The 26,330-nt window shown below is 35.5% G+C and overlaps 3 protein-coding genes across 4 annotated transcripts in view; 2 read left to right on the plus strand and 1 right to left on the minus strand.

Moving 5' to 3' along the window:
- The window catches only part of LOC139143758 (puromycin-sensitive aminopeptidase-like), a 539,468-nt gene that overhangs the window by 254,212 nt on the left and 258,926 nt on the right, over positions 1-26,330 (plus strand). The gene's annotated exons all lie outside the window — the stretch shown is intronic.
- On the minus strand, positions 823-15,042 carry LOC139143747 (cytosolic 5'-nucleotidase 3-like). The gene is given in 9 exon segments (XM_070714289.1): positions 823-5,314; positions 5,935-6,135; positions 7,099-7,115; positions 7,118-7,260; positions 8,414-8,503; positions 10,469-10,601; positions 11,145-11,214; positions 11,973-12,071; positions 14,865-15,042. Coding segments are annotated over 9 exon segments (975 nt in total). The 5' UTR covers positions 14,985-15,042; the 3' UTR covers positions 823-5,212.
- Positions 15,123-26,330, plus strand: part of LOC139143746 (protein PTHB1-like) — a 28,613-nt gene continuing 17,405 nt past the window's right edge. For both annotated transcript variants that reach the window (XM_070714287.1, XM_070714288.1), the window contains exons 1-11: positions 15,123-15,303; positions 18,461-18,624; positions 19,533-19,677; positions 20,878-20,942; positions 22,404-22,517; positions 23,048-23,301; positions 23,540-23,627; positions 23,889-23,984; positions 24,380-24,509; positions 24,943-25,127; positions 25,850-25,926. In XM_070714287.1, coding sequence (XP_070570388.1) covers positions 18,513-18,624; positions 19,533-19,677; positions 20,878-20,942; positions 22,404-22,517; positions 23,048-23,301; positions 23,540-23,627; positions 23,889-23,984; positions 24,380-24,509; positions 24,943-25,127; positions 25,850-25,926 — 1,266 coding nt within the window. In that variant the 5' untranslated portion in view covers positions 15,123-15,303; positions 18,461-18,512. The remainder of the gene's footprint in view (positions 15,304-18,460; positions 18,625-19,532; positions 19,678-20,877; positions 20,943-22,403; positions 22,518-23,047; positions 23,302-23,539; positions 23,628-23,888; positions 23,985-24,379; positions 24,510-24,942; positions 25,128-25,849; positions 25,927-26,330) is intronic.

The raw sequence follows: 26,330 nt of genomic DNA on the forward strand, positions 1-26,330 counted from the left end.
ACATAAAAGCTCTACAAGTATTAAACTGTTAACAGATCAGTGGCATACAATACTTTGATCATAAACAGTAAATTCCGTGTGGAATACTCTTGTAAAAACAATAGAATCTACATTACTGGAACTTGAGGGCAGTACTGTTACTGATAATCATGAACTTGATTGAAAGAGATATTGCACTCAACTATGTTAAAGTAAAACAAATTTACAAAGGTAACATGCTTTACAGTGTGTGGATGACAATCTTAAACAAGGAAAAGAATGTATATATTGATAAACAACATACATGTGAGACTGACATGTGGTTAAGGTTAACTTTACATAGCAAAGTTTTCACCTGACCTTAGGCATTAAAGTTGTTGTTACCACAAACATAATCATATACATAAAATAATTGCCCATTTCTGCCTCTTAAATAGTCTGACAGAGTCAAGAGTTTATGAGTCAAGTCATTTGTGTGTACAAGTGCATTTACATGTAACGGATCATTGATTTTCACTTAGAGGGCCATACAAAATGAGTGTACTGCCAGAACAGTATGGTTCTCTTGACATTCAACAAGTTACCATGGGTGACATGGATCTTTGACCACATATGGATAAATGCAAATTAGTTTCTACCCTGACCATATATGGATATATGCAAATTTACAATGTCTGCCTTGACCATATGAGGGTATATGCAAATTTTCAGTGTCTGCTTAACCTTATATGGATATAATATGCAAATTTGGAGTGTCTGCCTTGCTTCCACTGCATGCACTGGAATTGGAGCCTTTACAGTTACAATTCAACTGTACAGGAATGACAGGACTGGAACTGAACATGATTTACAATTGACTCTTGTAAGCAAAGGGAAAAGGTAGGTACATGTAAAGGTAACTACATTACATTGTCATGATCTGTATATACAATTTTTTTGTCAGATACGATAAGGCTAGCGTTTCATATGAATGCCCTACAATATAGAATCTAATATTGCAGTTAATGATGAACTATTTAAAACTATAAAAAATATCTTATTATATAGTGTCACAAGAGGACATGTGCGTACATTGGGAAAGTCTGATGTGCAAATTATATTAAACAATCTAGGTAAGATTTAAAACCTCTGAACGTCCAAGTAAAAACCAAGCAAAACCAAAGCATACATTTATTGCCCTCTGAATAATAACAAAAGAGAGAAAAGTTGTATGAGAATGATAAAAAGAGTCCTGTAGCAGAGGACATACACTGCCTCAAAACGCTGAATCTGAGTCAAGGAGGCTGCTGGCATAGAGCAAACAACTTCATGTGATAAAAACTTTGGAACAGAAAGTTTTAAAATTTTGCTGAAACTTTCCTCATTGAAACTTTTAAACCAATCATAATCATGAATACAAATCTGGTTCCTGTTGCAATTTTGGAATTAGAGAATCAATTAGCACCAAAATTTGCGAATATTTGAAATTCAAAATGCCCATTATTATTACCTCTGTGAAGAAAAATTGAATTTTCAATGTTCACAAGAACACTTCAGGGGAAAGTTATTCATTCAACAGTCTTGGAAGTGAGTTCAAACACAATCTGGGGATCAGCAAAGTATTGTAAAAATTTGAGTCTGAATAATCTGTCCCTGAGACAAACTCTAATTCATTTTTTTGATCATGGGAAGGATGATGAATAATCAGTACTGACAACATGCTGACAATATGGACACCTGACAGAACTTCTGTACTCACATATTTCCTGTTGGGAGTTTAAAAAGCCGTCTTGTTGACAAGATTGAAGCAAAGGTATGAAAACATGACAGGGAAGTAGGTAAGACTTTTTCCATTGCAATGATTATGCAAAAGTGGAGATATCTAACACAACTGTGATCATATAGTGCACAAAGTAGAGTCTCTAACAGCCCCTTTCAAAATACAATTAAGCCTTTTCATACACGAGTGTGTTCTAGGCCATCTTACCATGCCAGGCCCTACAGCATCGCACTACAAAAATTCACTTTCATTGTTTAGGGCAGAAGGAGAGGGCTGTACAGCCATTGAGGAGCTGTGAAAGACTCTATGCACACAAAATCCATATAAGTAGTAGAGTAGCGAATTCCAACTCCAAAGTAAGCCATTCTGATGTTGCTAGTGTCATTGTTCATTTGGTTCAACTACACAGAATTTTTAACATTTTGCAAATATGTTGCAGTAATATATAGCCGGTCATCAGTTCCGAAGTAATCAATGACATAAAAAATGCCCGGTTTCATTTCAGTCAGTGTGAACACACATGATTACAGAAGTAACGTACATACCATATCAAGTGTCAAAAACAATTTATGAAACATGTTGAATAAATTTGTACTTGGTGAACAGCAATTGATGTTTGCATTCTAATTTATGTTCAGTCACTACAGATTATCAAACATTTCAAATTTATGCATAAAATTCTTGCACATTGTATCATCCTCACAGTCTGTAAAGGATTGAAAGAAACCATTTATGATTAAAATGATCTGTACACCAAATACTATGCTTTGCATTGTGAAATACCTGGGAAGACTATGACATGAAATGTTGTACAATATTGTCTAAATATAAATTTGTCAATGTAGAACCCCACTGCCAAGCTTTATGATGAACTTTCATAAACATGATAAAAATGATGACCCGTATGATGATCTCAGTTATGAATGGTAATGCCCATTGATGAATAATCACAACGTGGTCATGTCCTCTTAAGGCAGTTTGCGCCTCGAAAATGAAAGATTTGGACTTTTGACTGTTTGCAACTTACACACAGATTACAGGGTTAATGACAGAGTAGGTACAATCCCAACCTCATGAGGTAGTCTATAAACATTTTTCAATTTCCCAATACACCAACAAGCGTTAAATGTAATGCCCTACATGGTATTTTATGCCTTGGATAGTCAGGTTCTGCAAAGACTTAGAGGAAGTGACATTAATCTTCTGAACTGTTTGTCATCCTATCAAATACAGGTAACAATCAAAAAAGAAGGCACAATTGTTCACATTGGACTTAAAAAATGATCACAATTTCATTTTACCTCTTGACGTTTTACATAATGCAATATGCTTGATGAAATTGTACAACACAATTCTTCCACACTTTACACAAGTGCCATTGACATCCTATTGTTTATTAAGACCGAATTTCAACCCATTACTCTCTATCTGTTAGCGATATTATCACAGCTTGACTTATGTATGGCAAATTTTTCTCCAGTACTTTGTAGGCTATGATGATCTTGAATCACTGACAGCCTAGAAATTACATGGATGGTGATTGCAATAGTATTATTTATGTGTTATTTGCTATTTACTGTTTTTTTTACTATTATCAAGTTTCTGTTAGTTCTTTGCCACTATATTGTCCCATTAGTACTGTTAGCTGTTTTGTTAGATATTAATAGTTGGTTGTTAGTAGTTGATTAGTATATATATTAATGTTGCAAGTTTTGCATAATTTGTGCACATTGAGAGTTAGTACTGGTTGCTGTGGTCACAGATATTGAACAAACATTTCCTATCACAATATCTGGCTTTGTCAGCACAGTTGTTCAGCACAGCAGTGTTGTTAGAAGTTAGTCATTTCTGTTAGTTGGTTACAGATTGGTAATAATTGCAGCTGCTACTAGAGTGAGCTCACACTGAGGGTTAGTTAAGGTTAGTTTCAGAAGTTAGTTATCACAAGATCATAGCAACAGTCTCTTTACCATGCTAGGAGCTCACACTGAGGGTTAGTTAAGGTTAGTTTCAGAAGTTAGTTATCACAAGATCATAGCAACAGTCTCTTTACCAAGCTATTTTTGTTAATTATACATGTATATAAATAGTTGTTAGTCTCTATGAAAATTTTGTTAAACTTGATTAGTTATATTAGTTTTCATTAATTACATGCAATATTTGTTAGTTCATCTAACTTATTTCAGCAGTGAGGTATTTTTTAACAACTTCTATTAATTACTTTCTACTGAACTGCCTTCTGCCATTGGTTCTTTTGTTTCAGTTTGATTTTGTTTTTTGGGCTTGCTGTGTTTTGTCTGTTATGGTACTCTGGTTAGCTATGGTACACTGGTTAGCTATTTTACACTGGTTTACTATGGTACACCGGCTAGCTATGGTTCACTATTTAGCTGTGGTACACTGGTTAGCTGTTGTACACTGGTTAGCTATGGTAACACTGGTTAGCTATGGTACACTGGTTAGCTGTGGTACACTGGTTAGCTGTGGTACACTGGTTAGCTGACTTCTTTTACAGGTATGTTTATACGGCGGCACCAGGACCACCATTTGTAATTTATCTAAACTAACAAATTGATAAGCGTGTTCATAGAGAGCTGACAATTGCTCAGAATTATTAAAAGTTTCTACCTTGCTTAAAATATCAATAAATTATCACTTGGATTTTGCTTCAACACAAAGTAAAAGATTTAAATTGTGACTTAGAGGACCATTAAGTCTAATTTTTTATGATTTTTTCGATAGTTTTGTTTTCAATGTCTTCACAGTTTCTTGTTCTACTCCTCAAAGCATGTTGAGACAGAAACTGTTTAGCTAGTCAATATAGTATCAATACGTGTAATATGCACTGTTATTGTCTATATTTGAATTCTAGTTCAGACCTGAATTTACTCATAAACGCAATAACAAAGCAGTCTATACTTGGCTGAGTTGAAAAACTGAATACTGTGTATCTCAACATGCTTTGGAGAGTAGAACAAGAAATCATGGTTGACATTTCAACCAAAAATAGTGAAAAAATCATCAAAGCTAGAGTTACTCTCCCTTTAACAGGAATTATAGCAACATTGACGATGAAAACCCTGTGATCTAAAAACAATGCTGAAAAAGACAGCGGAACATATTTGTTAAAAATATTACAAGGACATAAACAAGATATGGATGATAAAACTACAAACATCACAAATTTGAAACGTACTCTTTTGTTTGAAATAATCTCTCCTCCCCTCAAGGTTTCTATACAATATATTCCTACAATGATTGACAGGTACTTCTGGTTCATGAGAGATCAGAATTTACTGTTCATTACAAATATTGATTCAATTTGTGCCAAAATTTTAAAACCTTACAGCAGCTGCACGTTACAAATGGACGATGGACACAAAAGACCACACTGACAGCTTCCTTCCACACATTACATAAAATGCACCCTAGGGAAGCACCTACACATTTCACATCTGCAAAACGCACGAAAGTCTACAGAATTTTCCTGAGGATGGCATTGGGTATATCCATAGTCATATCACTCACTAAAACCACATCGTAATTATTCTTGAACTGTTCAAGACGCTCATCGACCTGCAACAGAAAATAAACGCAAAGTCAGGAGCTATTTTTAGTAAAATTATTCAAACAATAAACTTCACTAGGAATTTGTGATAAAAAACTGAATGACAAATTTTTTAATGGGAAGTATTTTCTCACATTCGTTAAAACTTGTAAATTCACAAATTTCATAAATATAGCTCAATAATCAGGAGAGTACTGTGATAAAAGTATGACTTCACATATATATGATTATTATAAAAAAAATTTCAATATTTACAAGTAAAATTTGCTTCAGTAAACCCATAGTCCATATAAACGTTTTTCACCAAATAGCGATATCAATTGGCAGTTATTAAAACCTCTGAGCGCCAAAGTCAATTTTAGTCACCTTTATAAATATACCCTCTTCAAATTTTTTCAAGTTTTTGCCAAAATTTTGATGAGAAACTGTAGCCAACGAAATGTGATGTTCATTTGGTCCAAAATTATCAAAAAAATTTCGCAAAAGTTCATAAATATTGGCAAAATGTTGCATTTAAATTTTGGAGGGAAAAATTACAGCATTCAAAGGGTAAATGTTGTATTTTTTTTTGTAATCCTACAAGAATTAAGACATTATTTCAAATTCTCTTCAAGGAGAATTTTAATACCTTGTCATTTAGAAATGCTATTTTCAGACAGGCTTGCAAGTTCTTGACTCCATCTGCCATGGATAGGTCACCAAGTGTGTCGCCTAGCAAGATCACGTTATTTCGGTTTTCTACCTTCTCAAAGTAATCAGTGTCGTGCAATACGGACTGGTTCTTGTTGTATGTGTGGATCATGTCACCTTTGAACCCTATCAATTTATCCTGCAAAATGAGAATTGATAAACATGGATGTATTACGAATAAAGAGTCAATCTGACCAGTTTAATTTGATCTGAAATGTGCATAGTAACATTGTGTTCAGGTAGAATGCGCCTCAGGACAGATATTTGTACCCTCAATTCTTTTTAACACTTTTCTGGTATACCACTTGTCGGGGCTCATTTTAAAGCTCTTGGTGTAAGAAAAATATTTACTGCCTCAGTTTTTCAAAAATCAAATGCCTCAGTTTTTCAAAAATCAAAAATTTCATTTTTCACCATAGAGTTAACAGAGGAATGGAAGCCATTTCGAATTTCAAATATCAGTAAATGTCAGTTAATTTGTTTCTCGAGTACAATATTTCACAGTGACCCCTGATTTTTATTCATGATTTGGTGAGAGAATAAGAGCTTGAGTAAAAGTTTAAGTCTTTCACTTTCGAGGCACATAATATGTTAAGAGCAAGGTCTCAACATCAAATGACAAAGTTAGAACTTCCAGGATAAGATCACTCCCATACATGGAAGACGTCAATCATACGGTCCAGAACACTACGTATGGGGCAAAACAAAGCACTATGATTTTACTTCAGAAATACAATGTTTCATTTCACAATGCACACAAAGATGACATCAGGCACTGGTAAAACTGCATTACAAGCATACTACACAAGCAAACACAGTATGCTGAAAGAGTTAACGTCGAGGGCACACCTTTCACTGTCCGGGAACTGGAAAGTGAACAGCGCCCTCAACCTACAGGTCTTCCGTCTACAACCATTAAAGCCTTCTATCCTACATGCTCCTTGTTCCGTCAGACGTGGGCAAATCAATACACTGTGCATTTTACTAAAACATCAAACGTGGTTAACTAATTTCAGACATACATTCCAGTGTTAAATTATAATATCTACCATTTTCAACAAACCTGGGATAAAAACAAAAGTCATTATGATGAATAAATTACCTCTTCATTAAAATCATGTAGTTTGCGACAACTTGCATATTGTCATAGCTATGACCACTCTGTAGTATGACCTCTTCTAAAATATCACCGACTCCAGCAGAAAATACGAGAAGTGGTACACCACTTTGGTGTAGGTTCTCAAACAAAACATCACATCCATCCCTGAAAATGAATGAGATAATTATACACTTTCAATTGTCTTCAATTGGATGAAATAAATAAAATACCGCAATTACACGGTGTCGCTCACATTTGATCAGAATTGGTACATGCCAGTATGGGTACCAAAGATAACAATAAATGTTGTTTTTATCCGTTCAGTGCAGGAAAATTCTACGTTGATGTTATGACAATGATTTCTGCACAGTACAACCAGGAAAACAACAAGAAATATTTAAACCAGAAAAACAAGAATGACAAAAGTTGGACATGCTGCTACAGAGAAATAGATGTTTTGATCAAAAATTGGCAAAAATTGTCCTAAAAACACAAATATTGAAATTTCACCACATTTTTTTGCAAACAGCTTCTCAGCTTGTCAAAAGATGATCTGCAACATTCCACGAAATCTATCAGCAATATAAATCACTAGGCCATGTGTATGTTGTAGTTACAGCACGCAATCTTATTTGCGCTAGTGATATGGATGTATATTGTATCCTCAGACAGCGTCAAACTAATAAAAATTATAAATCTGAAAATTTACTCAGAAAAAAAAATTAGCACAGCTTTTCTCATTTTGAAAAAAATTTTTTTTTAGAAATTTATGATTGGCGCACAAGAATTTCGCTTTTTGAACTTCTGCGACAATCTGAGACGGTTACTAAGTCAGAGAAATCCAACTGCAGAAAAAGCTTGAACTTTACGAGATATTTTGTGGCAACGCAATTTGTGAACACAGTAATCGACTGTAATCAACACATTGATTGGAAACGCTACTAACAAAAGCTGTATTTTTATAGATGCATTACATTCCTGTTATATTGACTGCAAAGATTGGTGTCACACTTTACTGTTTTTTGTGATACGATTAAAGGTACAAGTAAAATATTAAGAAAATGAATGCTTTCTGAATTACTCTGCATATGAAAATTTGCCAGCTGACTTTTTAACTCCCAATAATTTTACCTGTAATATGTTTTGCAATTCTTGTGAAAAAAGTCCACAACAAAAATGTTCACTTGCAACTTGATCGAATGTAAGCAAATCAAATCTATAGCAAAGTATATCATTTGCATTTTGTGATCCCTTATTTGCAATTCTGTTGTGGCCTAGAAAAAAAGTTCACAACACAACAAAGTCACATCAGCATTACCTTAGCTTAGCACCAGATTGTTGAACCATCTCTGTGATATCATTCTTGTAAATGTTACATTTGGCTAACAGGTCATGTGACTTAGTCCACCTGGGAATATAGAAACAAAATGTTATTCCTTGATAGATTAAACAAACCATGTTTAATATTCATGTTTTAAATGATGGTAGCTGTATATATTTAGTATTGTACTGATATCATAAAGTTATTACAAAATGCCATGTTATGCAGGGCTCGAAATAATACCTGTCTGCCTGTCCCGGACAAGTGAAATTTGGCCTGGGACAAGTAGTTTTGAAAAGTACTTGTCCAAGTGGACAGGTAGGTTTTTTCAGCCTGCAACCAGTATTTCAACCTATTGACTACAGCAAATATTCATAAGTTTAAATTTATATACCAGCGTTTCCGTTATAATTTCAAAACTTGCGTAAAATTTTACGCAACTTTGTTTTTATTTGCGTAAAATGTATCAACAATATACGGTGTCGGTGGGAATCGGTATCTGAAATGAGTTGGGCAGTCTTTTCTGTCGAACTTGGGGTTTTCCTTTAATGCGCATGCTCTATTAACAAAAACAATAACGTGGGGGGGGCTTCAAGGTATAGTAGCTGAACGCTTGCAATGCCGTGATGCATGTATCGCAGCCTAATGACTTCATGTTCAAAGAAAATACTTTCTGACAATGAAATTAGTGTTTTCAAAGGGCCAACAAAAAGCAGATACTGATCAAAGTCCAGTGGGACTTCTCAAGATGCAACCCTACAGAGTGTAAATCGTCACCCGTAAACACTTTCCAAATAACATGCGACCTAATGACCATGATTAACTGTATTGTGTTACCAACAACGTAGACTCCGATGGATTCTCGAATTTTTTGCATCTGTAGTGTCATTGTCTATACAGAACTGATTGACATGATGCTTTGTGATGATGAAATACAATGTTTCATAAAGAGTTGAGTTTGCTAAATTCTAAAATGTTGCAATATCATGATAAATGTCACTTGCAAGCAGGTGCATATGTTCTATTTTTGTCCTGCATTGAACCACGTTGAGGCAATGTAGTGCGAGCCAAGTACGTCCGTGTCAAGGGGCGGCATTTCTCAATGCGTATTAGTTTACGCAGTCATGATTTTTTTTGCGTATTTCAGACTATTTTGCGTAAAATACGCAGGATTTTGTGTTAACAGAAACGCTGTTACAGTATATACCTTTTACAATTTTGAAAATCATTATTTGGATATTTACCTGTCAGAAAAAAGTAAAAGAAAATTCGATAATATCTAATCACTGTTTACAGGAGGCAGCTATATTGATTTATCTAAGGTCATGTCTCAAATCTCTTAGATTGGGAGATTCTCAGAGCTATCTTGACACCACTGTTACTCCAGTTTGCATATGATACAGGCATGAGTTTGTTGAATTGAATTGAAACTAGTATAGTTTCTTAGAATAAATTATGCCATTTTGGACAGGTACTTTTCTCACTGGGACAGGTACTTTTTATTTTGACTTGTCCAGTGGACAGGTGGTTGAAAAAAAGTATTTCGAGCCCTGTTATGGATGACATCAGTACATGGTCTCTGCTAACCCACAGCAGGAGATGTGCAGGGCTTATTTCCAAGTGGTTTTTTGTTGATAACTTTATTATTATATATCTTATATTCATGACTACAGCATCACATGGTCGAGTAGAGGCCGTTTTTGCACAATAACGCTACATTTTTCCTTTCCATTTCTAACTAGACATATTCTGGCAATTTTCCAATGGGTTCCTTGAAACTGTCCTAAAGTGAACATGCATAGATTCACACTCACCAAAACACTACAGTTGGGGCACATGGAAACAATCAATATGAACATACTGATGTACAAGTCCAGAAATATTTGATATCATAAGACAGAAGAGAAATATTCAGACATACAGCGAAAATTTCGTTATTGTTAAAACAATTCTTAAATAGATTAATTTTATCACCAAATTGTAAGCAATCTTGCTAAACATTTTCTGTCCAATGACTGCTCATACTGGACATGTTAAAAAGTGTACACTTACCATTCAATCATATATGGATGTTTGTCCTCTTCCTTCATTTCACTGGATATTTCAATTGCATAATATTTATTTTTCAACTCTGCTGCCTCTTTTCTATATGACTCTGGCAAAACTGAACTATTGTCAAGGATACCTACAATGATAAAAGTCAACAAACATGTGCTTTTGGTCAAAAATTATTAAAAAGTTACCAAAAAATTTTTATAAAAATGGTAAACTGTTACATGAAAATTTTGGGTGGGAAAAATTACAGTACCCAAAGAGTTGAAATGCAACATATGATACTTGTTATGTCTCACTACTTTAACCAACTTGACCTGATGGTGGCACATGAACTTGGCGTGACAAGGGTTAATCATTTACTATATGACTATTGTTATAAACTTAAACTTGCATGACTCATTACTTGAAAATCATTCTGAAATGTCAGAGTCAAAAATCTGAAAGAAATTGGCCCTCATTGATATTAAATGTACATATATTTGTATATGTTTAATATTGAGCATGACCTATCCGATATACACATTTATTTTTAATTTATTTACTTTTAAAACTGAACCTGTTCACCCCAATTCCCTGTGGACAGGTCCCAACCAATACAATTGCTACATTGAGTTCAGGCCAAACCATGGCGGTGAAGGGGTTAAAAGAAAGACACAGTGTAAGTCATACTTACCATGACAAGAGGGACATTTTTTTCCATTGAATGAAAACCTTGATAAAGTCATGTCAAAATCTGTTATTACCTATGGACATAAAGAAAGTAATTCTCTTCAGTAGATTATTTTGCCCACATAGCGAGGAATACTACAACAAACACTGAGAAATTCAACATACTGCTAAGTTTGTAAAAGAAATGAGGAAGGTGTTTTGACATTTTTATCAATGATTGAGCACATCATCACTTGAAAAATTCAGCAAGACTACCATCTGCTAAATTTTCGGCTGTTCCAATATTCACATCGTGATCTTGGATTGAACTGCAACTGGGACTAAAAGTTCAATAAACCTTTCAATATTAGTATGCTGATTGGATATTTCAGTTACTCCAGGTAGTGACAGAGACATATGTGTATAGCATACTGCATGGCAGTTATAGGGCTCACTGTATATTAACATTGTGTATGACTTTGTCACATGATATAAGTTCACAAGTCACCACTCGCTTGATGTCAGTGACATGCAACTCTGTCTGACAGTTTAAATGGTACAAAAAAAGTGGTTTCTTGGCAGTCCGAGTGGGAAAAATTAGAACAGTGGTATTTAGGTTATTTTTTTATTGGATGTAAATTGGTCGAAAAATCATGTACACTAGTAGCTGGCACATTGATTCAGTTGCTCATCTCAGCTGTGGTTCAGCATAAAAGACCCGTCAGAAACCAAACACAACAGCTATGGACCCACAATTAACTTTGCAGAAGTTTAGTCATAACCTCACAGTATCACATGAGCTTACTCTAGTGTACTACTTATATATGGTGACACCAATGGCCAGGTAACTTACCTGTAATCTGTCCTTCCCTCCAGATACTAACTGATTTAATATTTCTTCTACCCTGTCTGGGTTTTTGACATGGACAGACGGTCTCTGCAGCTCTTCAATCTGGAAAGCACAAAAATTTTGAATAAATCATTTTGAATGTACTGGTATACTTGTGAAGTTGGAAACAACTTTGAGGACAAAGCTGATCTTCTATCTTACCAGATCATGATGGAAATAAAACAAAAATATTGCCAACTTGCAAGGAGTTGACTGGTAGGATTATGCAATGACGACTTGTATAATAATTTCAATTTTTCAACCAGTCGCTTCCAGTATTTCTACATCTTGAGGCTTGGAACAACTTCTACAACGTAGCTTATGGTCAGTTTAAATAACCACACACAAAACAGATGCTTCCCCTTTTTCACCACCAAAGTGTGGTACAGTCCAATGGTTTAATAGAATGGATGAAACTATGTACAGGGAATGGGGGTTTAAAGAGTCAAATGGAATTGCTAATGGTTACCATGGTAATGTGCAAAAGGAGGGGCAAGTACTTCTCACTTTCCCCTAGCCCCTATGTCTTCAATTGACCATAGACCCTGATTGACCCACATAATATTCCAGATTTGATTGATAGTGTTTTGATTCAAATGCTGTTGGCTAGGCACCCACACATAGCAAAGCAGAGTGCAGGTAGATATTCATGCAGAGATGGTCCCATGTCCAGGATTCCATAATTATGAAAAATCTGCTAACATCTTCGATAAATGATGATTGACATTCTAGCGTACTTTCTTACATTTTAAGAGGTTTTATCAAGTTTCAATTTATAACATAATATTTCAATGCAAGAATAAAACCAACTTTTGTTATTTGGCTGTGATATTCACCATGACTGCTAAACATTTATCAGTCATTTTGTTGAGTCAAGATTTTTTTCATATGATGCATTTATTGCAATCGCTGTAAAAGTATTGAAATTCTTTTTTGCAGCTACTATATATAATGCCCAATACATCCCTTTCTGTGTAATCTCTTGATAGTATTATAACAGGTGCAAAACGGCACTGAATCTTGTCAGTCATTATTCAAGTATCATTGGTCCAAGCAGTCATTGGTGAAACAACAGGGTTGTAACAATGGTAACATGTAAATTTGGCCTGCATTATAATTAACCCTTTCACCCCCAGTTCCCTGTATACAGGTCCAACTTTATCATAGAAAACAATGGATTTGGGACAAACCATGGTGGTGAAAGGGTTAAGACGAGCTGTGGAAATAAAAGTAGAGGAAAAATTTTAAAAGTATGTTTCAAATCCTATTAAGTATTTAACTATTGTAAAAGTTGTTTCAGAATGATATGAGGCCTTCTAATCAATTAAAGCAATATTAAATTAATTTACATATCAACTACTTCTGGCATTTTGCAGTCACAAACTACATCTGGCATTTTGCAGTCACAAACTACAAAAGAAACCTTATAACAAAACCATACAAAGACTCAATTGTGTTTGACCAGAAACAATTATGTTCGGCTGAACAAAACATGTTTGACCCGAAACCATTACATTGTATATAGTTTGCCCATTTGGCAAGCACTGCAGAAATATTACAGTACCTGAAAAATTTTTTTGCCTATTATTAGAAATTCAAAATAACCAAGGAGGTAATTTTTTCTTTTTATTTTGTCTATTACCTCCATGGAGTAACTGAATGATAGTCAACTTAATGTTTGAACATTCATAAACCATTTATCACTAACAGCAAGAAGCCTAATCACAGGGGAAAAAATCAAAATTTGATTGGGTATATTGCTCAGAATGTAGATTGACACCCTGTTGTTTTGTTTTATATGTAAAGTCCAATGTAGTGTACAATATACATGTACTACAAAGCTAAATTACTTTGCCAACACAAAGAGGTAGGCCTACGTGTACTCCAAGTCCAACATTCTCTCTAGCTTTCAGCGACTTCCCATATGCTTCCTTACAAGTTATGAAATGTAAACCTCTTAGTCAATCCACAAGTGTTAAGAATTTATACTCACACATTTCAAAAATCTGGATGCCATCTTTATCCGACACACAGCTAAATTTCTCATAAAAAGTTGGCGTTGTGCTGAGAGATGTGACCGCTATGGGATACCAGCCTTTGTATGCTAAATTCAAACCGATCAGCTGGTCTTTTATAAACAGCATTACGTAACATGTGATAAGAAGCCGGTTACAATCGTTATTCAAATTACTGTAATTTACGGTTTTTATTAAACCGGCGATTTGCCTCGAATCTAACATAACTATCATTTATATTAACTGATAACTTTCTTTTGCTATGTGAGTAGAAATATACGAACTCTAGTACTCATTTTATCTTGCGAAAAAAAACCCTGATCAAACATTCCCGCGCATTCTCCTTCACTACATACGTGCTGGCGCGGCATGGATGTCTTCCTGAGTTCCTCTATTCACGGATGATGAAGACAGAAGTCCGGCCCATTTCCATGGTGCTAGGAAATTTATCTAACTCCTAAATTACAGGGATTCTGCTCATTCGTAACTGTCTAAAACTTGAAGCTTCGAAGATATGGGCGGGTCAAAAGGCCAAATTTATTGCGGGGGGAATAAAAAATGTATCTCTGAATAGGCCATGGAGCTAAAAAGGGAAGGACCCTTCCTTTTTTAGTTTCATGCTTAGGTCAACTTTGCAGGCAGCTTACAATCGCATTGGAAGGCAACATTAAATGCCCGGTCATTATCACTGCAATGCACAAATGTCTCTCCGCCGAAGAGGGATCGTGCTGGATGTGTTTGTTTACATCCGATAAAACCGTAAACGACTGCATACTGTGTTTACAGACCGGTCGGTGGTCGCACGTTCACATATTGCAATAGGTTTGCGAGTGTCACTCACCATATCGATAATCTTGGACAAATTCCTTTTCCGACACTGTTTTAAAACGTATGTTGCTGTTCCCACTCCAATAACAGCAACTCCGACCGTGATAGCGAATGACGATCGCCACATGGGCATGTGTTACATGTAATGATGTAATATGCGTACTCGTACTCGTACTCGCGCCCCTCACCAACAAATCAATCAGATTCTCGCAAGTTCTCGTCCGTTGCGAGATATTTTCCCAGAGTTCTTGCGATGTTTCAGTGCACATGCGCAGGACGAAAATACTTCAGCGGGAAGAAAAATATTGCCGAGATTACTGAAAATTATATTCTGTTTATTTTCATCTTAGCATTTTTATCCTGACTTGTTCGAGCTACGATAATCCGGACACCATAGAGACACATTCTGACGAGAATGTCGTAGCTTACGACGCTTGTCGATGATTTTACAGGTAAGATTTGTGTGGCGTGTATATCTCTCATCGACTATGGTGTCGCGAATGTAACGCAGTTTCCGTGGCAATGGAAACATTCCCTGTATTTGACCGAAATAGGTCGCACGGTAGCCGGTGGGCGAAGGAAATGTTGAATCCAGTGACGCACAAGTCACTTATCCGTTCAGAAAGTACAGTTAAACCAGCATAGCGGTAAAATAATAGGTGAATCTTAATGCAATGAGTACACCTTCTGCTGGCTGCTGGAGATTGACATTGGACAGCGAATAGTTCTGAGGAGACAAGCTGACATGATGCACGATCTCCATAGCTTTACAGATGCTCCCCCACGTCAGTGTACCGTTTACTGGACGACATAGATAAGATGTAAGACATCTTATGCGTATCGCTGTGGCTATTCCATGTAGTTTGCCTTCTGTGGAATTTGCCGTACCAGTGTTGAACTTGAAATCTAATGCTTGCAAGCAAGATTGATGGTATTCAGATTGATTAATTGGTTTCCTGCCAACATTACTGGATTCTAATTGTAATGATTCCCAGATTCATAATATATCAAACGGTAAATCCATCAAACTTAGGCTGAGATCATCCAGCAATTCCCAATTGCAGAATTGAACGAAACAGATGATCAGATTAGATTATACTGCATTAGAATGTCACTGTCCTTTCAATTAGGCATGATCGTAGTTGACTATTGGCTGTCTTTCTTAAAAGTAAAATAATATAAATACTAATCCCACCTTCCTATGTAACCATGAGACCTTATTCCAGTTGTGACAGTTTTAGAAACCTACTGTCATGGGCATTTACATAATAGATGAATATCATACTTAAGCAGTGCACTATAGTTACATCTATTTTGTTGCAGCTCTTGAAACAAAATATTTTTATGTATGCAGTGACTTTAAGTTATAATTTTTCTAATTAGTCAAAACACACACTAACCAGCTGTGACAACAACAGTAATGATTTTCAATTTTTGTTTTGTTGTTTACAAGTACAGTATTGTTTAGCCATATAACTCCCATCGTTTCATTGCACTCTTGTTTGTTTAGATCATTAAAAAATATAATGTAGGTAATTTATGACATTATACAGTATCTTCATTAAGATGCAAAAATGAACATTTGTCATAATTTCCATCAAGACTTTCACAAATAACAGTAACAGTAGTACATTATCACCAACATAATTTCAGTTGTGAAATTGAACTGAGATGAAGGGATCCAACCTCAAGCTGCAATAAAAAATATGTAAAAAGTTCGATTTGTGCAATTATCTGTAGGCGGCAGCTAATTCTTGTGCATGTAATGCTTTATTTAACCCTTTGAACGCCAAAGTCAATTTTTGTCTCCTTTATAAAACATACCCCGGTCAATTTTTTTTCCAGATTTTTGACATAATTTTGATAAAAAATGTTAGCCAATGAAATATGATATCCATTTGATCAAAAATTGTCAAAAGAATTAAAGAAAAATTTAAAAAATTGGTAAATTGTTGCACTAAAATTTTGGCGGGAAAAAATTACAGCACTCAAATAACCTGTGCCACAGGTGAGTATACATGAGATATGAGTACAACGCATGACATGTCTCACATTTGCTCTGACATGCTGATATAACACAATTAGTAATAAACCATTGTGGAAAATACAAGCCTTTTAAGAATTGAGTGATGTGAGATGGTCATCAAACAGAAATACAGCACTTGTGACTGAACATTGTTGCTGAGAATAGTACACATTCTTGGCTAAGGCAGTGGAAGTGACGCAGGTGACAACAGATTAACAATGCTACTATGGCAAAGCGCAAGCTAAAAGCTCTAATGAAGCTGTTCCAAAAGTGGATTTCTATAATGGTTTCGGGTCAAACATGTTTTGTTCAGCCGAACATAATTGTTTCTGGTCAAACACAATTGAGTCTTTGTATGGTTTTGTTATAAGGTTTCTTTTGTAGTTGGTGACTGCAAAATGCCAGAAGTAGTATATATGTAAATTAATTTAATATTGCTTTAATTGATTAGAAGGCCTCATATCATTCTGAAACAACTTTTACAATAGTTAAATACTTTATAGGATTTGAAACATGCTTTTAAAATTTTTCCTCTACTTTGATTTTTACAGCTGCTCTTAATTATAATGCAGGCCAAATTTACATGTTGCCATTGTTACAACCCTGTTTTAATCTAAATATATTTCATCATTTGATAAATTCTAATGCTGTTTTTTTTTCTGCCAACTAAACTCTGTATCCATATTAACCTTCTATGCTAGATGAGCAGTCCATTTTAATACTATTGAGTCACTTTCTAGCCACAGCCAGCGGGAGCACTCGGCCAGTCAGAATGACACACTTGTGTGACTGACACGCAGATATATGCACGAGTGATAGCGAGTACATATATGATGTGAACTGGTCAAAATCGAGTGGTATACCGTTGCTGGGTGTGATTTATTGCTATTAAATCATAACAGTATATTGAAATTCTGGTGCGGAACGTCAAAAACGGATTTTTGCTCAAGCTGAGAGTTCACGTGTATGCCAGCCGTGGTATATCGCCAATAAACCACGGTTGTTTTTGCATCTCGACCAATCAGATCGCTGGATTTGCGCCATCAATATACTGGTATGATATAATTAGTAATAAACCATTGTGGTCAATATAGGTTTCTGATAACTTCTTATACATGACATTAAACATAGTGTATACCAAAATTTGAATTTGGAAAGAGTTCCTTAAGGCCCCCCACCCCCAATTTTTTTTTTGCTTAGGTAGGGTATACAACACAAAGACTAAAACTAACCCTAACCGTAATTCTAAACCCATCAAAAAGTTGTATTTGATGTGCTTCTTCCAAGGGGGGTCCACGATTAAAGTGATTTCCAGGGGTGGGTGGGGGCCTAAAGGAAATCTTACCCAAAATTTTAGTGACATATAATTCATGTAACTACTCGATAGATTCGTCAGCTTCAGTGAAAACTACCTGTCATAACACATCCAGAATATTGTTTTATAATGATACTCTCACCTTCTTTATCAAAAGTCCACCAAATGCGTTCTTCTAAAGAACAGTTTTCATAGTCATTAATAAAATCCTTAATGATAAAGCACTTGACAACTAAATAACTTAATGATTTTTGTATTACTTTCTTAGGGTAACTTTCTGAATTGGAGTATTTTTGCACACTCACTGTCCAAACACAACCATGTCATTGTTCAAGGGACGTGACTGGTGGTACGTCAATGCCGGCGCTGATGAGGAGTACGACCAAGGATGTCTGTGTGTCGCCAATATTGACAACAGTTCAAGTGGTCTAGGTAGGTGTGACTGGAAGAAATTCAGCCGTTTACCCCCTTAATCCATGTAAACAGATCCATACTCACCATTGATAACATTGGGTTTGGGCCAAACTATTGTAGTGAGAGGGTTAAGCCATGCAGAATGCTGCTGAGAGACAGCTTTTCACAAAATTTTGGATGCCTCCATAGTTTTATGTTCTACCAATAATAAATTAAATATTTTTGGAAGGTTTGTGGCCCACAGTTAGTTCTTTGACTGCATTAAACACTGTAGGATAAGAAATTGATCCAAATTAATCTATATTCAGTAGGTGATAAAGAAACTATCATTATGCAACTGACAATTACATGTACTATTTTGCATTTGAGATACAATTTACCATTCAATTTTGTGTTCTGTAAATTAAACTTCCATTTCAGAAGTAACAATCTGGAATGTTTCAAATAACATAAGTTGCCTGTTTGCTGTACTTTTATATGCAAATTTACATGTGTAATTAGTCAAATGTGTATCCATTTCAAGAATTTTATTTTCCAATGTCAAAAATCTGAAAGATCTATTAGATTTTCTGATGTTACAATCGATGCTTGTTCAATGTTGCAATCAGATTAAAGAAAGATCATGTGTTACTTTGGAGACTTCCTATTACCAAAGAATAGACAAAAAAAATTTTCAAAACCCTCTAAAAAAAAGGAAAGGAATTGATGATTTTAATTTGGTTTTACACAATAATGATTGGTAGTATGTGTTTTTACAGAATTGATCGAGCAGATATTTACGTTCATGCCATGCCGTAGATGAAAAAGTTGAAGTGTAATCCAATGTAAATAGCATCTTTGAATACAAAGAACTCAGCAGGAATACCAGTGGTTTGATTGCACAGTGAAAGACTTGATGATGTAGTTTCCAATCCTGTTCTTTACAGATAAAGTCATTGTAGGGAGTTACCATGGTTTCCTTAGAATTTATCTGCCAGAACACTGTAAAGAAGGTTCCAGACCTAAAGATGTTATGTTGGAAACGCAACTACAATATCCAATCCTACAGATTGAAGCTGGCAGATTTGTTTCGTAAGTAAATTTATTTTTATTTTACTTCATTGTACATCAAAACAGCCAACAAACAATAACAAAAACAGGATTTTGCAAAAGAAAAAATAATTAGAAAAGTACATGTGTGTCTTCCCAAGGGAGACAGCCAGCTAATGGTACCAAAATGTTTTAGGGCATTTCATCAGATTGTTTTTCAATGATTATTCAATGTTTTCATTGAATATTGATATACTCTTCAATTAAACTGTTATGCGGCTGTAATTTGACTTGTGCCTTTCAGTCGCAGTGCTCAAAAACATTCTGATGGTACCATTTCTCTCTCTGTAAAGTTGTATCATCATCAAATATCAGGCTTATTCAAATGTAGGGAGGCAAGTACAGCAAATGTGAAAGCCACACAATAGGAAGACCAAACATATCCAGACATCAGATTGTGACAAATATTTGGAATGTAAAATAAAGTAAAAATAGAGACCAGTTATTCAAAAGGATGGTGTATTAGGCCTAGTTTTACATTAATTTTCTCACAAACAACATACACACAGTTTGAAAGAAATATAGGTAGAACATTTGTGTCTGAGTGGCAGTCATTAACATCATAATGGTTTGGCAAGCATTTGTCTGATGACAATGTTTGCAGTGCCAGAGGATGATAGACATGGTTATTTGTAGGACAACATTCTAGTGCAAGTCAGATGTATTTGTTGTTTGACACCTAGACTCTGCTGCCAGACTGTCTGTGTCTGAACTAATAGGGATTTCAGTCAAAGAAAATTATTTTACTGGTTGTTCTGCAAGCCAGGACAAAGAGACTTTGTATACCGTTGCATTATTTTCAAGGGCGCTGCCATGAAAGCATGTAATGATGGTTTAAGCAACGTCATATTTTTATTGAAACTCAGGCAAGACTGTAGATTACTAGACACAAAGATATTTTGTTTGGATTGATAGTAACCTTGGGTTAGGGTTAGGTTTAGGGGTTTAGGTTAGGGGTATTTGTAGCCCCCTAAGAAAATCCCTTTTAGTTCGCAACTAAAATTGTGTCCACTAATCTTCAATCATCCCAAAACTCATCATTGAAATGGAAAGGTTCCAGTATTTTAGTTTGTTTTTCCTTTTTGCAAATCAGTGAAAGAATTTTGCCATGTAAATTATAAGAAGTGTAGATATGTAAAGCCACGCTACAAACATTCACAGACCATTTGTTTTTCCCTACAGAGCCAATGAAAGTATACACCTTGCTATTCTGCATCCAAGAAAATTGGTTGTGTACAGTATCGGAGGTGAGTAAAATGATATCCTGGGGAAAGAAAAGTTGTTTTATGATGTTTGAAATTTGATATCAAGTAGTTTTCATGTTCCACATTGCATAAGACGAGCCTTTTACTACACAATATAATATCTGGAAGCTTAGAACTGTGGTCTGAGGATAAAGGTCAAGGGTCACATCGGAAAAACTTTATTTCGTGTACAGTAGCTTCAATTCATGAACAGTACGGGTAATTCTTTCCATCTTACTTCTGCTGGCAATTTCTAAACTACGTCATGCACTTTAGAAAAGGTCATCTGTGCTGAATATGTTGTGCCTCTCAAGTCCATGCTCTTCCATTAATTATTTTCTTGGGTATTATTAATATTACAGAGACTTTTATGCCATATTCAGGGCTCGAACTTAACGGTTGCCCGCTTGCCCGGGGCAACTAAAACCTGACATCGGGCTGGTAAACTTGCCCGGTCGGGCAAGTGATAGACTTTGATCAATTTGTGGAACAATGTTCGCTATTATCGAGTTTCAAGTAACTGAAACGGGTATCACAACCGACAAGCCGGACGTCAACATTTAGCAAGTGATATCCAGTTGTTGTCTTTCCTCCCTCGGGAAGTCTAATTCATTAACGTATTACTTGCACTTGTTTGTCGCTAGTGACTCCCAGGGGGTGTTGGTCAGTAATATCAACAGCCACTTTGCACGTGGTGACCTGACTGAGACAACGCAGACTGTACGTCAAAGCGAAGCAAAGCACCCTGTTTTCATGTATATTTTTGAAATCTACGCCAGATAAAGTCACAGATTCTGGAACAGGATCTGTGTCAGGGGATACAGTACAGGTTCAACCGGCTGGCCACTCAGAAATCGACGGTGATAAAGCTAATGGCGCGATCGCAGCATCGAGTTCAGTGGAAAGTTAAGAGAAGAAGCAGAAGTGCGATATGTATATGAAAGGAAACGACAACGGAAGTTTCAAAACTTCAGGAAAAGAGATTTGCTGATGCGAATATCAATTGATGGGCCACCCCTTCAGCTATATGACCCCAATCCTGCACTAGAATATTGGTGGACGAGTGGGCAGAGATCACGAAGACCAACACTAATGGATCGTAAAAATTAACACGATTATCAATACAGACCAAACAGAACTTGCATTGATATGATGCTGTCGGCCACATTTTGAGATTGCTTGGTCTTCGTGATCTCTGCCCAAACAATGTAAACAGACAAAAAAAAATCGGGCAAGTAAGTTTGTTCATCGGGCAAGTAAAATTTCTGGAAACTTGCCCGCAGGGCAAGTAGGTAAAAAAGTTAAGTTCGAGCCCTGATATTACTAGTTATTTACAGATTTTCTGGTGGAACCAAGAATAACCAGCTGCTGTCTAATATACTGAATGACTGAATGTTGTATGCAAACTATCGAAAGTAATTTTGATTTTGCATCTAAATTCTTGTTTTTGTATTTTTTCATCAGCCATGACTGGTGCTGTGGAGCATGGAAGTCAATATCAACTCAATCAATTGTATGAACACAATTTACAGAGAACATCATACAATATGACATATGGACCATTTGGAGGGGTCAAAGGTCAGATATGCACACATTCTCTGCTGATCAGCAGATTTGATTTGTTGAAATTCAGTATCCATATTGGAGAAACCTTACCTTACGTGTTTTGTGCATTATTTACTGTTACAGACTCTAATCAAAGTCCTTGACATATACTGAGTGGCTTTTAGAGGTTTCAATGATCGTACAATTAGGAGAGCAAGGACTTTTTTTTTCGATGTATTATATACGTGTAATTTCTGAAAGTCCTATGAAAATTTCAGAAAAATATACAGAAATTTAAACAAAATATTTTGGCAAATTAATGGTCAAAGTGTAATGTCATTCAGAATTGGTTTTATTGATGTAGTATTCTTGATTATGTCAAGATTCCAGTCACCTTTTTTATTGCATTATGAATTGCAATGACTGAGGATTGTACAAGTTACATTGATCAGAAAAATCACAATATAAATGACTTGAAATTCAGATAGTGTTCACATCATCATAGCAAAATTCCCCTTGCCAACAAGTGTTGATATTTCTATATCTGTATTTCTTTCCAACAGGTAAAGATTTCATTTGCATCCAGAGTATGGATGGGACTGTGTCTGTATTTGAACAAGAAAGCTTTGCCTTCAGTAGATTCCTGCCTGGATTTCTCATACCAGGTCCACTGAAATACATCCAGAGAACAGATTCCTTTGTGACAGTGTCATCCAGTCGACAGGTAGAGCTGTATAAATACCAAGTACTTGCTGTAGCCACAGACTCAGACGCCAAAGCGGAATCACAGAAGATTTCTAAGGGAAAGAAAATCAGCGTAAGTGATGATTTTACATCAAATATCTCATTTTCTGTCATATTGGAAAGTAATATTAGTGAGTGTTATCATCTCTGTGCAAAGATTCTCATTTCTCCAAAATTCAGTTTTCAAAAATACCAGTTTGTATTCTGTACACATTAATAACACAAAGAATCAGTATGCTGTATGAATCTCCCAACATTCTGCAATCTTCAATATTTTGACTAACATTTTGGACTGATTTGTGTTTGTGTAGATGGATGGCAGTTACAACCTTGGAGAACAAGCCCTTGATATTGCAGTTGTCAACTTTGTAAACGCTCCACCATCCATTCTTATATTAGGTGAGTTTAATATACTATGCATCTGATATCAAGTTTTGAACGTATGCTTAACTTTACATCATTCGTTTTCATAATTGAAAATAAAAAGACCAGGGGTCAATGTGTGAAGTAAGATGAAGTGATACAAATCTAAAGAAATTCAGCAATATTAAAAATGGCCACTATGCCCTGTGTGAACTCTTCATGGAAATTTTTTTTCGATTGCTCACAAAAGCAAGACTGGAAACTTCATGGTCGGTTTCATCTTTTTTTGTTCAACAGGTGAAAGAAATTTCTTTGTTTTGAAAGAAAATGCAACACTGCGGTTCATGAAGAAGCTCGACTTCAACCCTAGCTGTTTTCTACCATATGCATCCAGTGAGTTCAAACTTCCTTGCTTTTCTCTCATCTTTGTCCTTTTCATTGTGACAAGGTAAATGCAGTCCAAAAAATAATTGGAAGACTGTAGACTATGACATATTAACCTGGCAGGCTAAAAACGAGTATATAAGAAAAAGATTTCTGATCATTTTGATTTCATTAATCTCCTTTCCTCTGTTCGAACTTTCTATAAATTTGAAAGAAGCAGATTTTTACATGCACGAGTTCAAGGTGAATAGCACCTTTGCTTTTCTCTGGAATTTTACATCTCAGTTCAGTGTCTTGGATGAGTACTTTCAAAGTACATTTCCCACTATGTTTGTCAAAAATCAAAAAAGTATTCCTTTTGAGTTTTATATCAAATTTTGAATATTTCTATCTTTTTTCTGCAGTCAATGAGGGCAACATAATGACCATGATATGTACCCATACAAAAGCATTGTTAGTGTATGAAGACCTCACACTAAAGTGGGCAGCAACGCTGGAACACGTTCCAGTTTCCATCAAAGTTGGAAACTTCCAGTAAGTGTATTGTTATCATTGAATATTATGTGACATACAGAAATTTGTTACTATTAGATATTTATTTGGTCCAAAATTATCAAAAAAATTACAGAAGATATAAAATTTTTGCACTAACAAACTCAAAGGGATGATGGATTTGCAGAGAATACAAGGATGTGTTGTACACAATTACGTTATACGTATTGATATGTTTACTTATTTGTTCATTATTTATTTTTGAGGTTTATTTGAAGTAAACAATAAAAAAGAGTCTGCATTGATCGGGTGAATGGAACAGGTGCAAATTATTTCCAGAAAGCCAGTCCCTCAAAAGCCAGCCTTCCATTATGATCTGGAATATATACAATTTATGAAATGAAAACGACATCAAAAAGTAATGGTTTATTTATATGAAACTTAATTTCACTGTTGTCTTTTTTTTCCACCACAGGGACTTGAAGGGAGTGACAACCACACTGAGTGAGAGTGGTCACGTGAACTGCTGCTATCTAGGCACTGATCCATCCCTATTTGTGACACCAGCGCCGGAATCCAGAGAAATCAACTACAACCAGTTAGATAATGAAATGAAAGATTTACAACGTGCCATAAAGGAAGCGTCCTCAAAGGGAGCTGGTAAGGATAGTGTGATCTCAATTCTTCTTCAGAATCAGTGTAGTGTTTGTGATGAAATTTATTTTTTTCCATCATCAACCTTCAATTTATCAGTTGCTTAGGCCAAGGTCACCAGCAACCAACAGGCAAATTATTCCAGGCAGCGTGCAGATAGAAGTAAATGAAATGATTTTAATCATTTGACAAACAATATAGATATATTGAATACTCCCCTCTTACGATAGCAGTCTTCCTTATTCACTGGTCAGTTCTTATCAAGATCCCATCGGTAGTTCACATAATTTATTCAATTATGTACCCCTCCCGACCCATAATGGACAAAAGTGAACTTTGCACGATATAATGTATGAGGTGAAGCTGAATAAATTAAGGAGTGCAAAGTTTACCCGGAAGGGGGTTCATTATTGCTATTATTTTATAGTTTTGGCAATACCAGTGAATTTGTAGATGTAAAAAACTTGCGGGATAATCGGACACATCACTGGTATTGGCAAAGCTGGAATATAATTCAGATGAAAAGCTGGCAGCTTCATGGATTGTTGTTAATAGTTGAAGCGTTCATAGTTTGCTTTCCAGGAATTCTTGGTGTAGGCAATATAAATGGATCAGTAAAAGTACAAGATTGAGTTGAGTGCACAAGTACAAAGAATAATATCTTTCTATGTATCTATCTGTCTGTCCCTCTTTCTTTCTTTCTTCCTTCCTTTCTTTCTTTCTTTCAGATGTTGCACCTACAAGGAAAGAGGCTGATGACTTGGAGATTGTGGTGTCTGTCCCTCCAAACCTGGACAATACGTCGGTAAGTCAGAGTTGATTGTCAGTACCATCCATGTCAGAATATGAAATGTTGGGGCATCACTGATGGTACATACAACTATAATTGCATGATTTAGATGTATGTATGTATATATTGCAATTGTAGCGTTACCATGGTAGCAGTGAAGTTCAAATCCAAAATATTCAATCCTTTTCAAATGCAATATACTCAATTTTTATGACAGTACACATTAGTATGTACATGTAGATAATCCAGTCAGAAATTGACAGAGCAATGAATAGATTGTTATTCCCGATTGGTCAGTTCTCTGAAATTGCATGTACCTACTGTGTGATAGAATAGCCTGTTTGATATTCAAAACATTTTCAGGATTCACATGATCATAACACATTGTAAAGGTCGTCAAATTTATTCAGTAAAACAAC

Source organism: Ptychodera flava, chromosome 11 (genome assembly GCF_041260155.1).
Source record: "Ptychodera flava strain L36383 chromosome 11, AS_Pfla_20210202, whole genome shotgun sequence".
NCBI classification, from domain to species: Eukaryota; Metazoa; Hemichordata; class Enteropneusta; family Ptychoderidae; genus Ptychodera; species Ptychodera flava.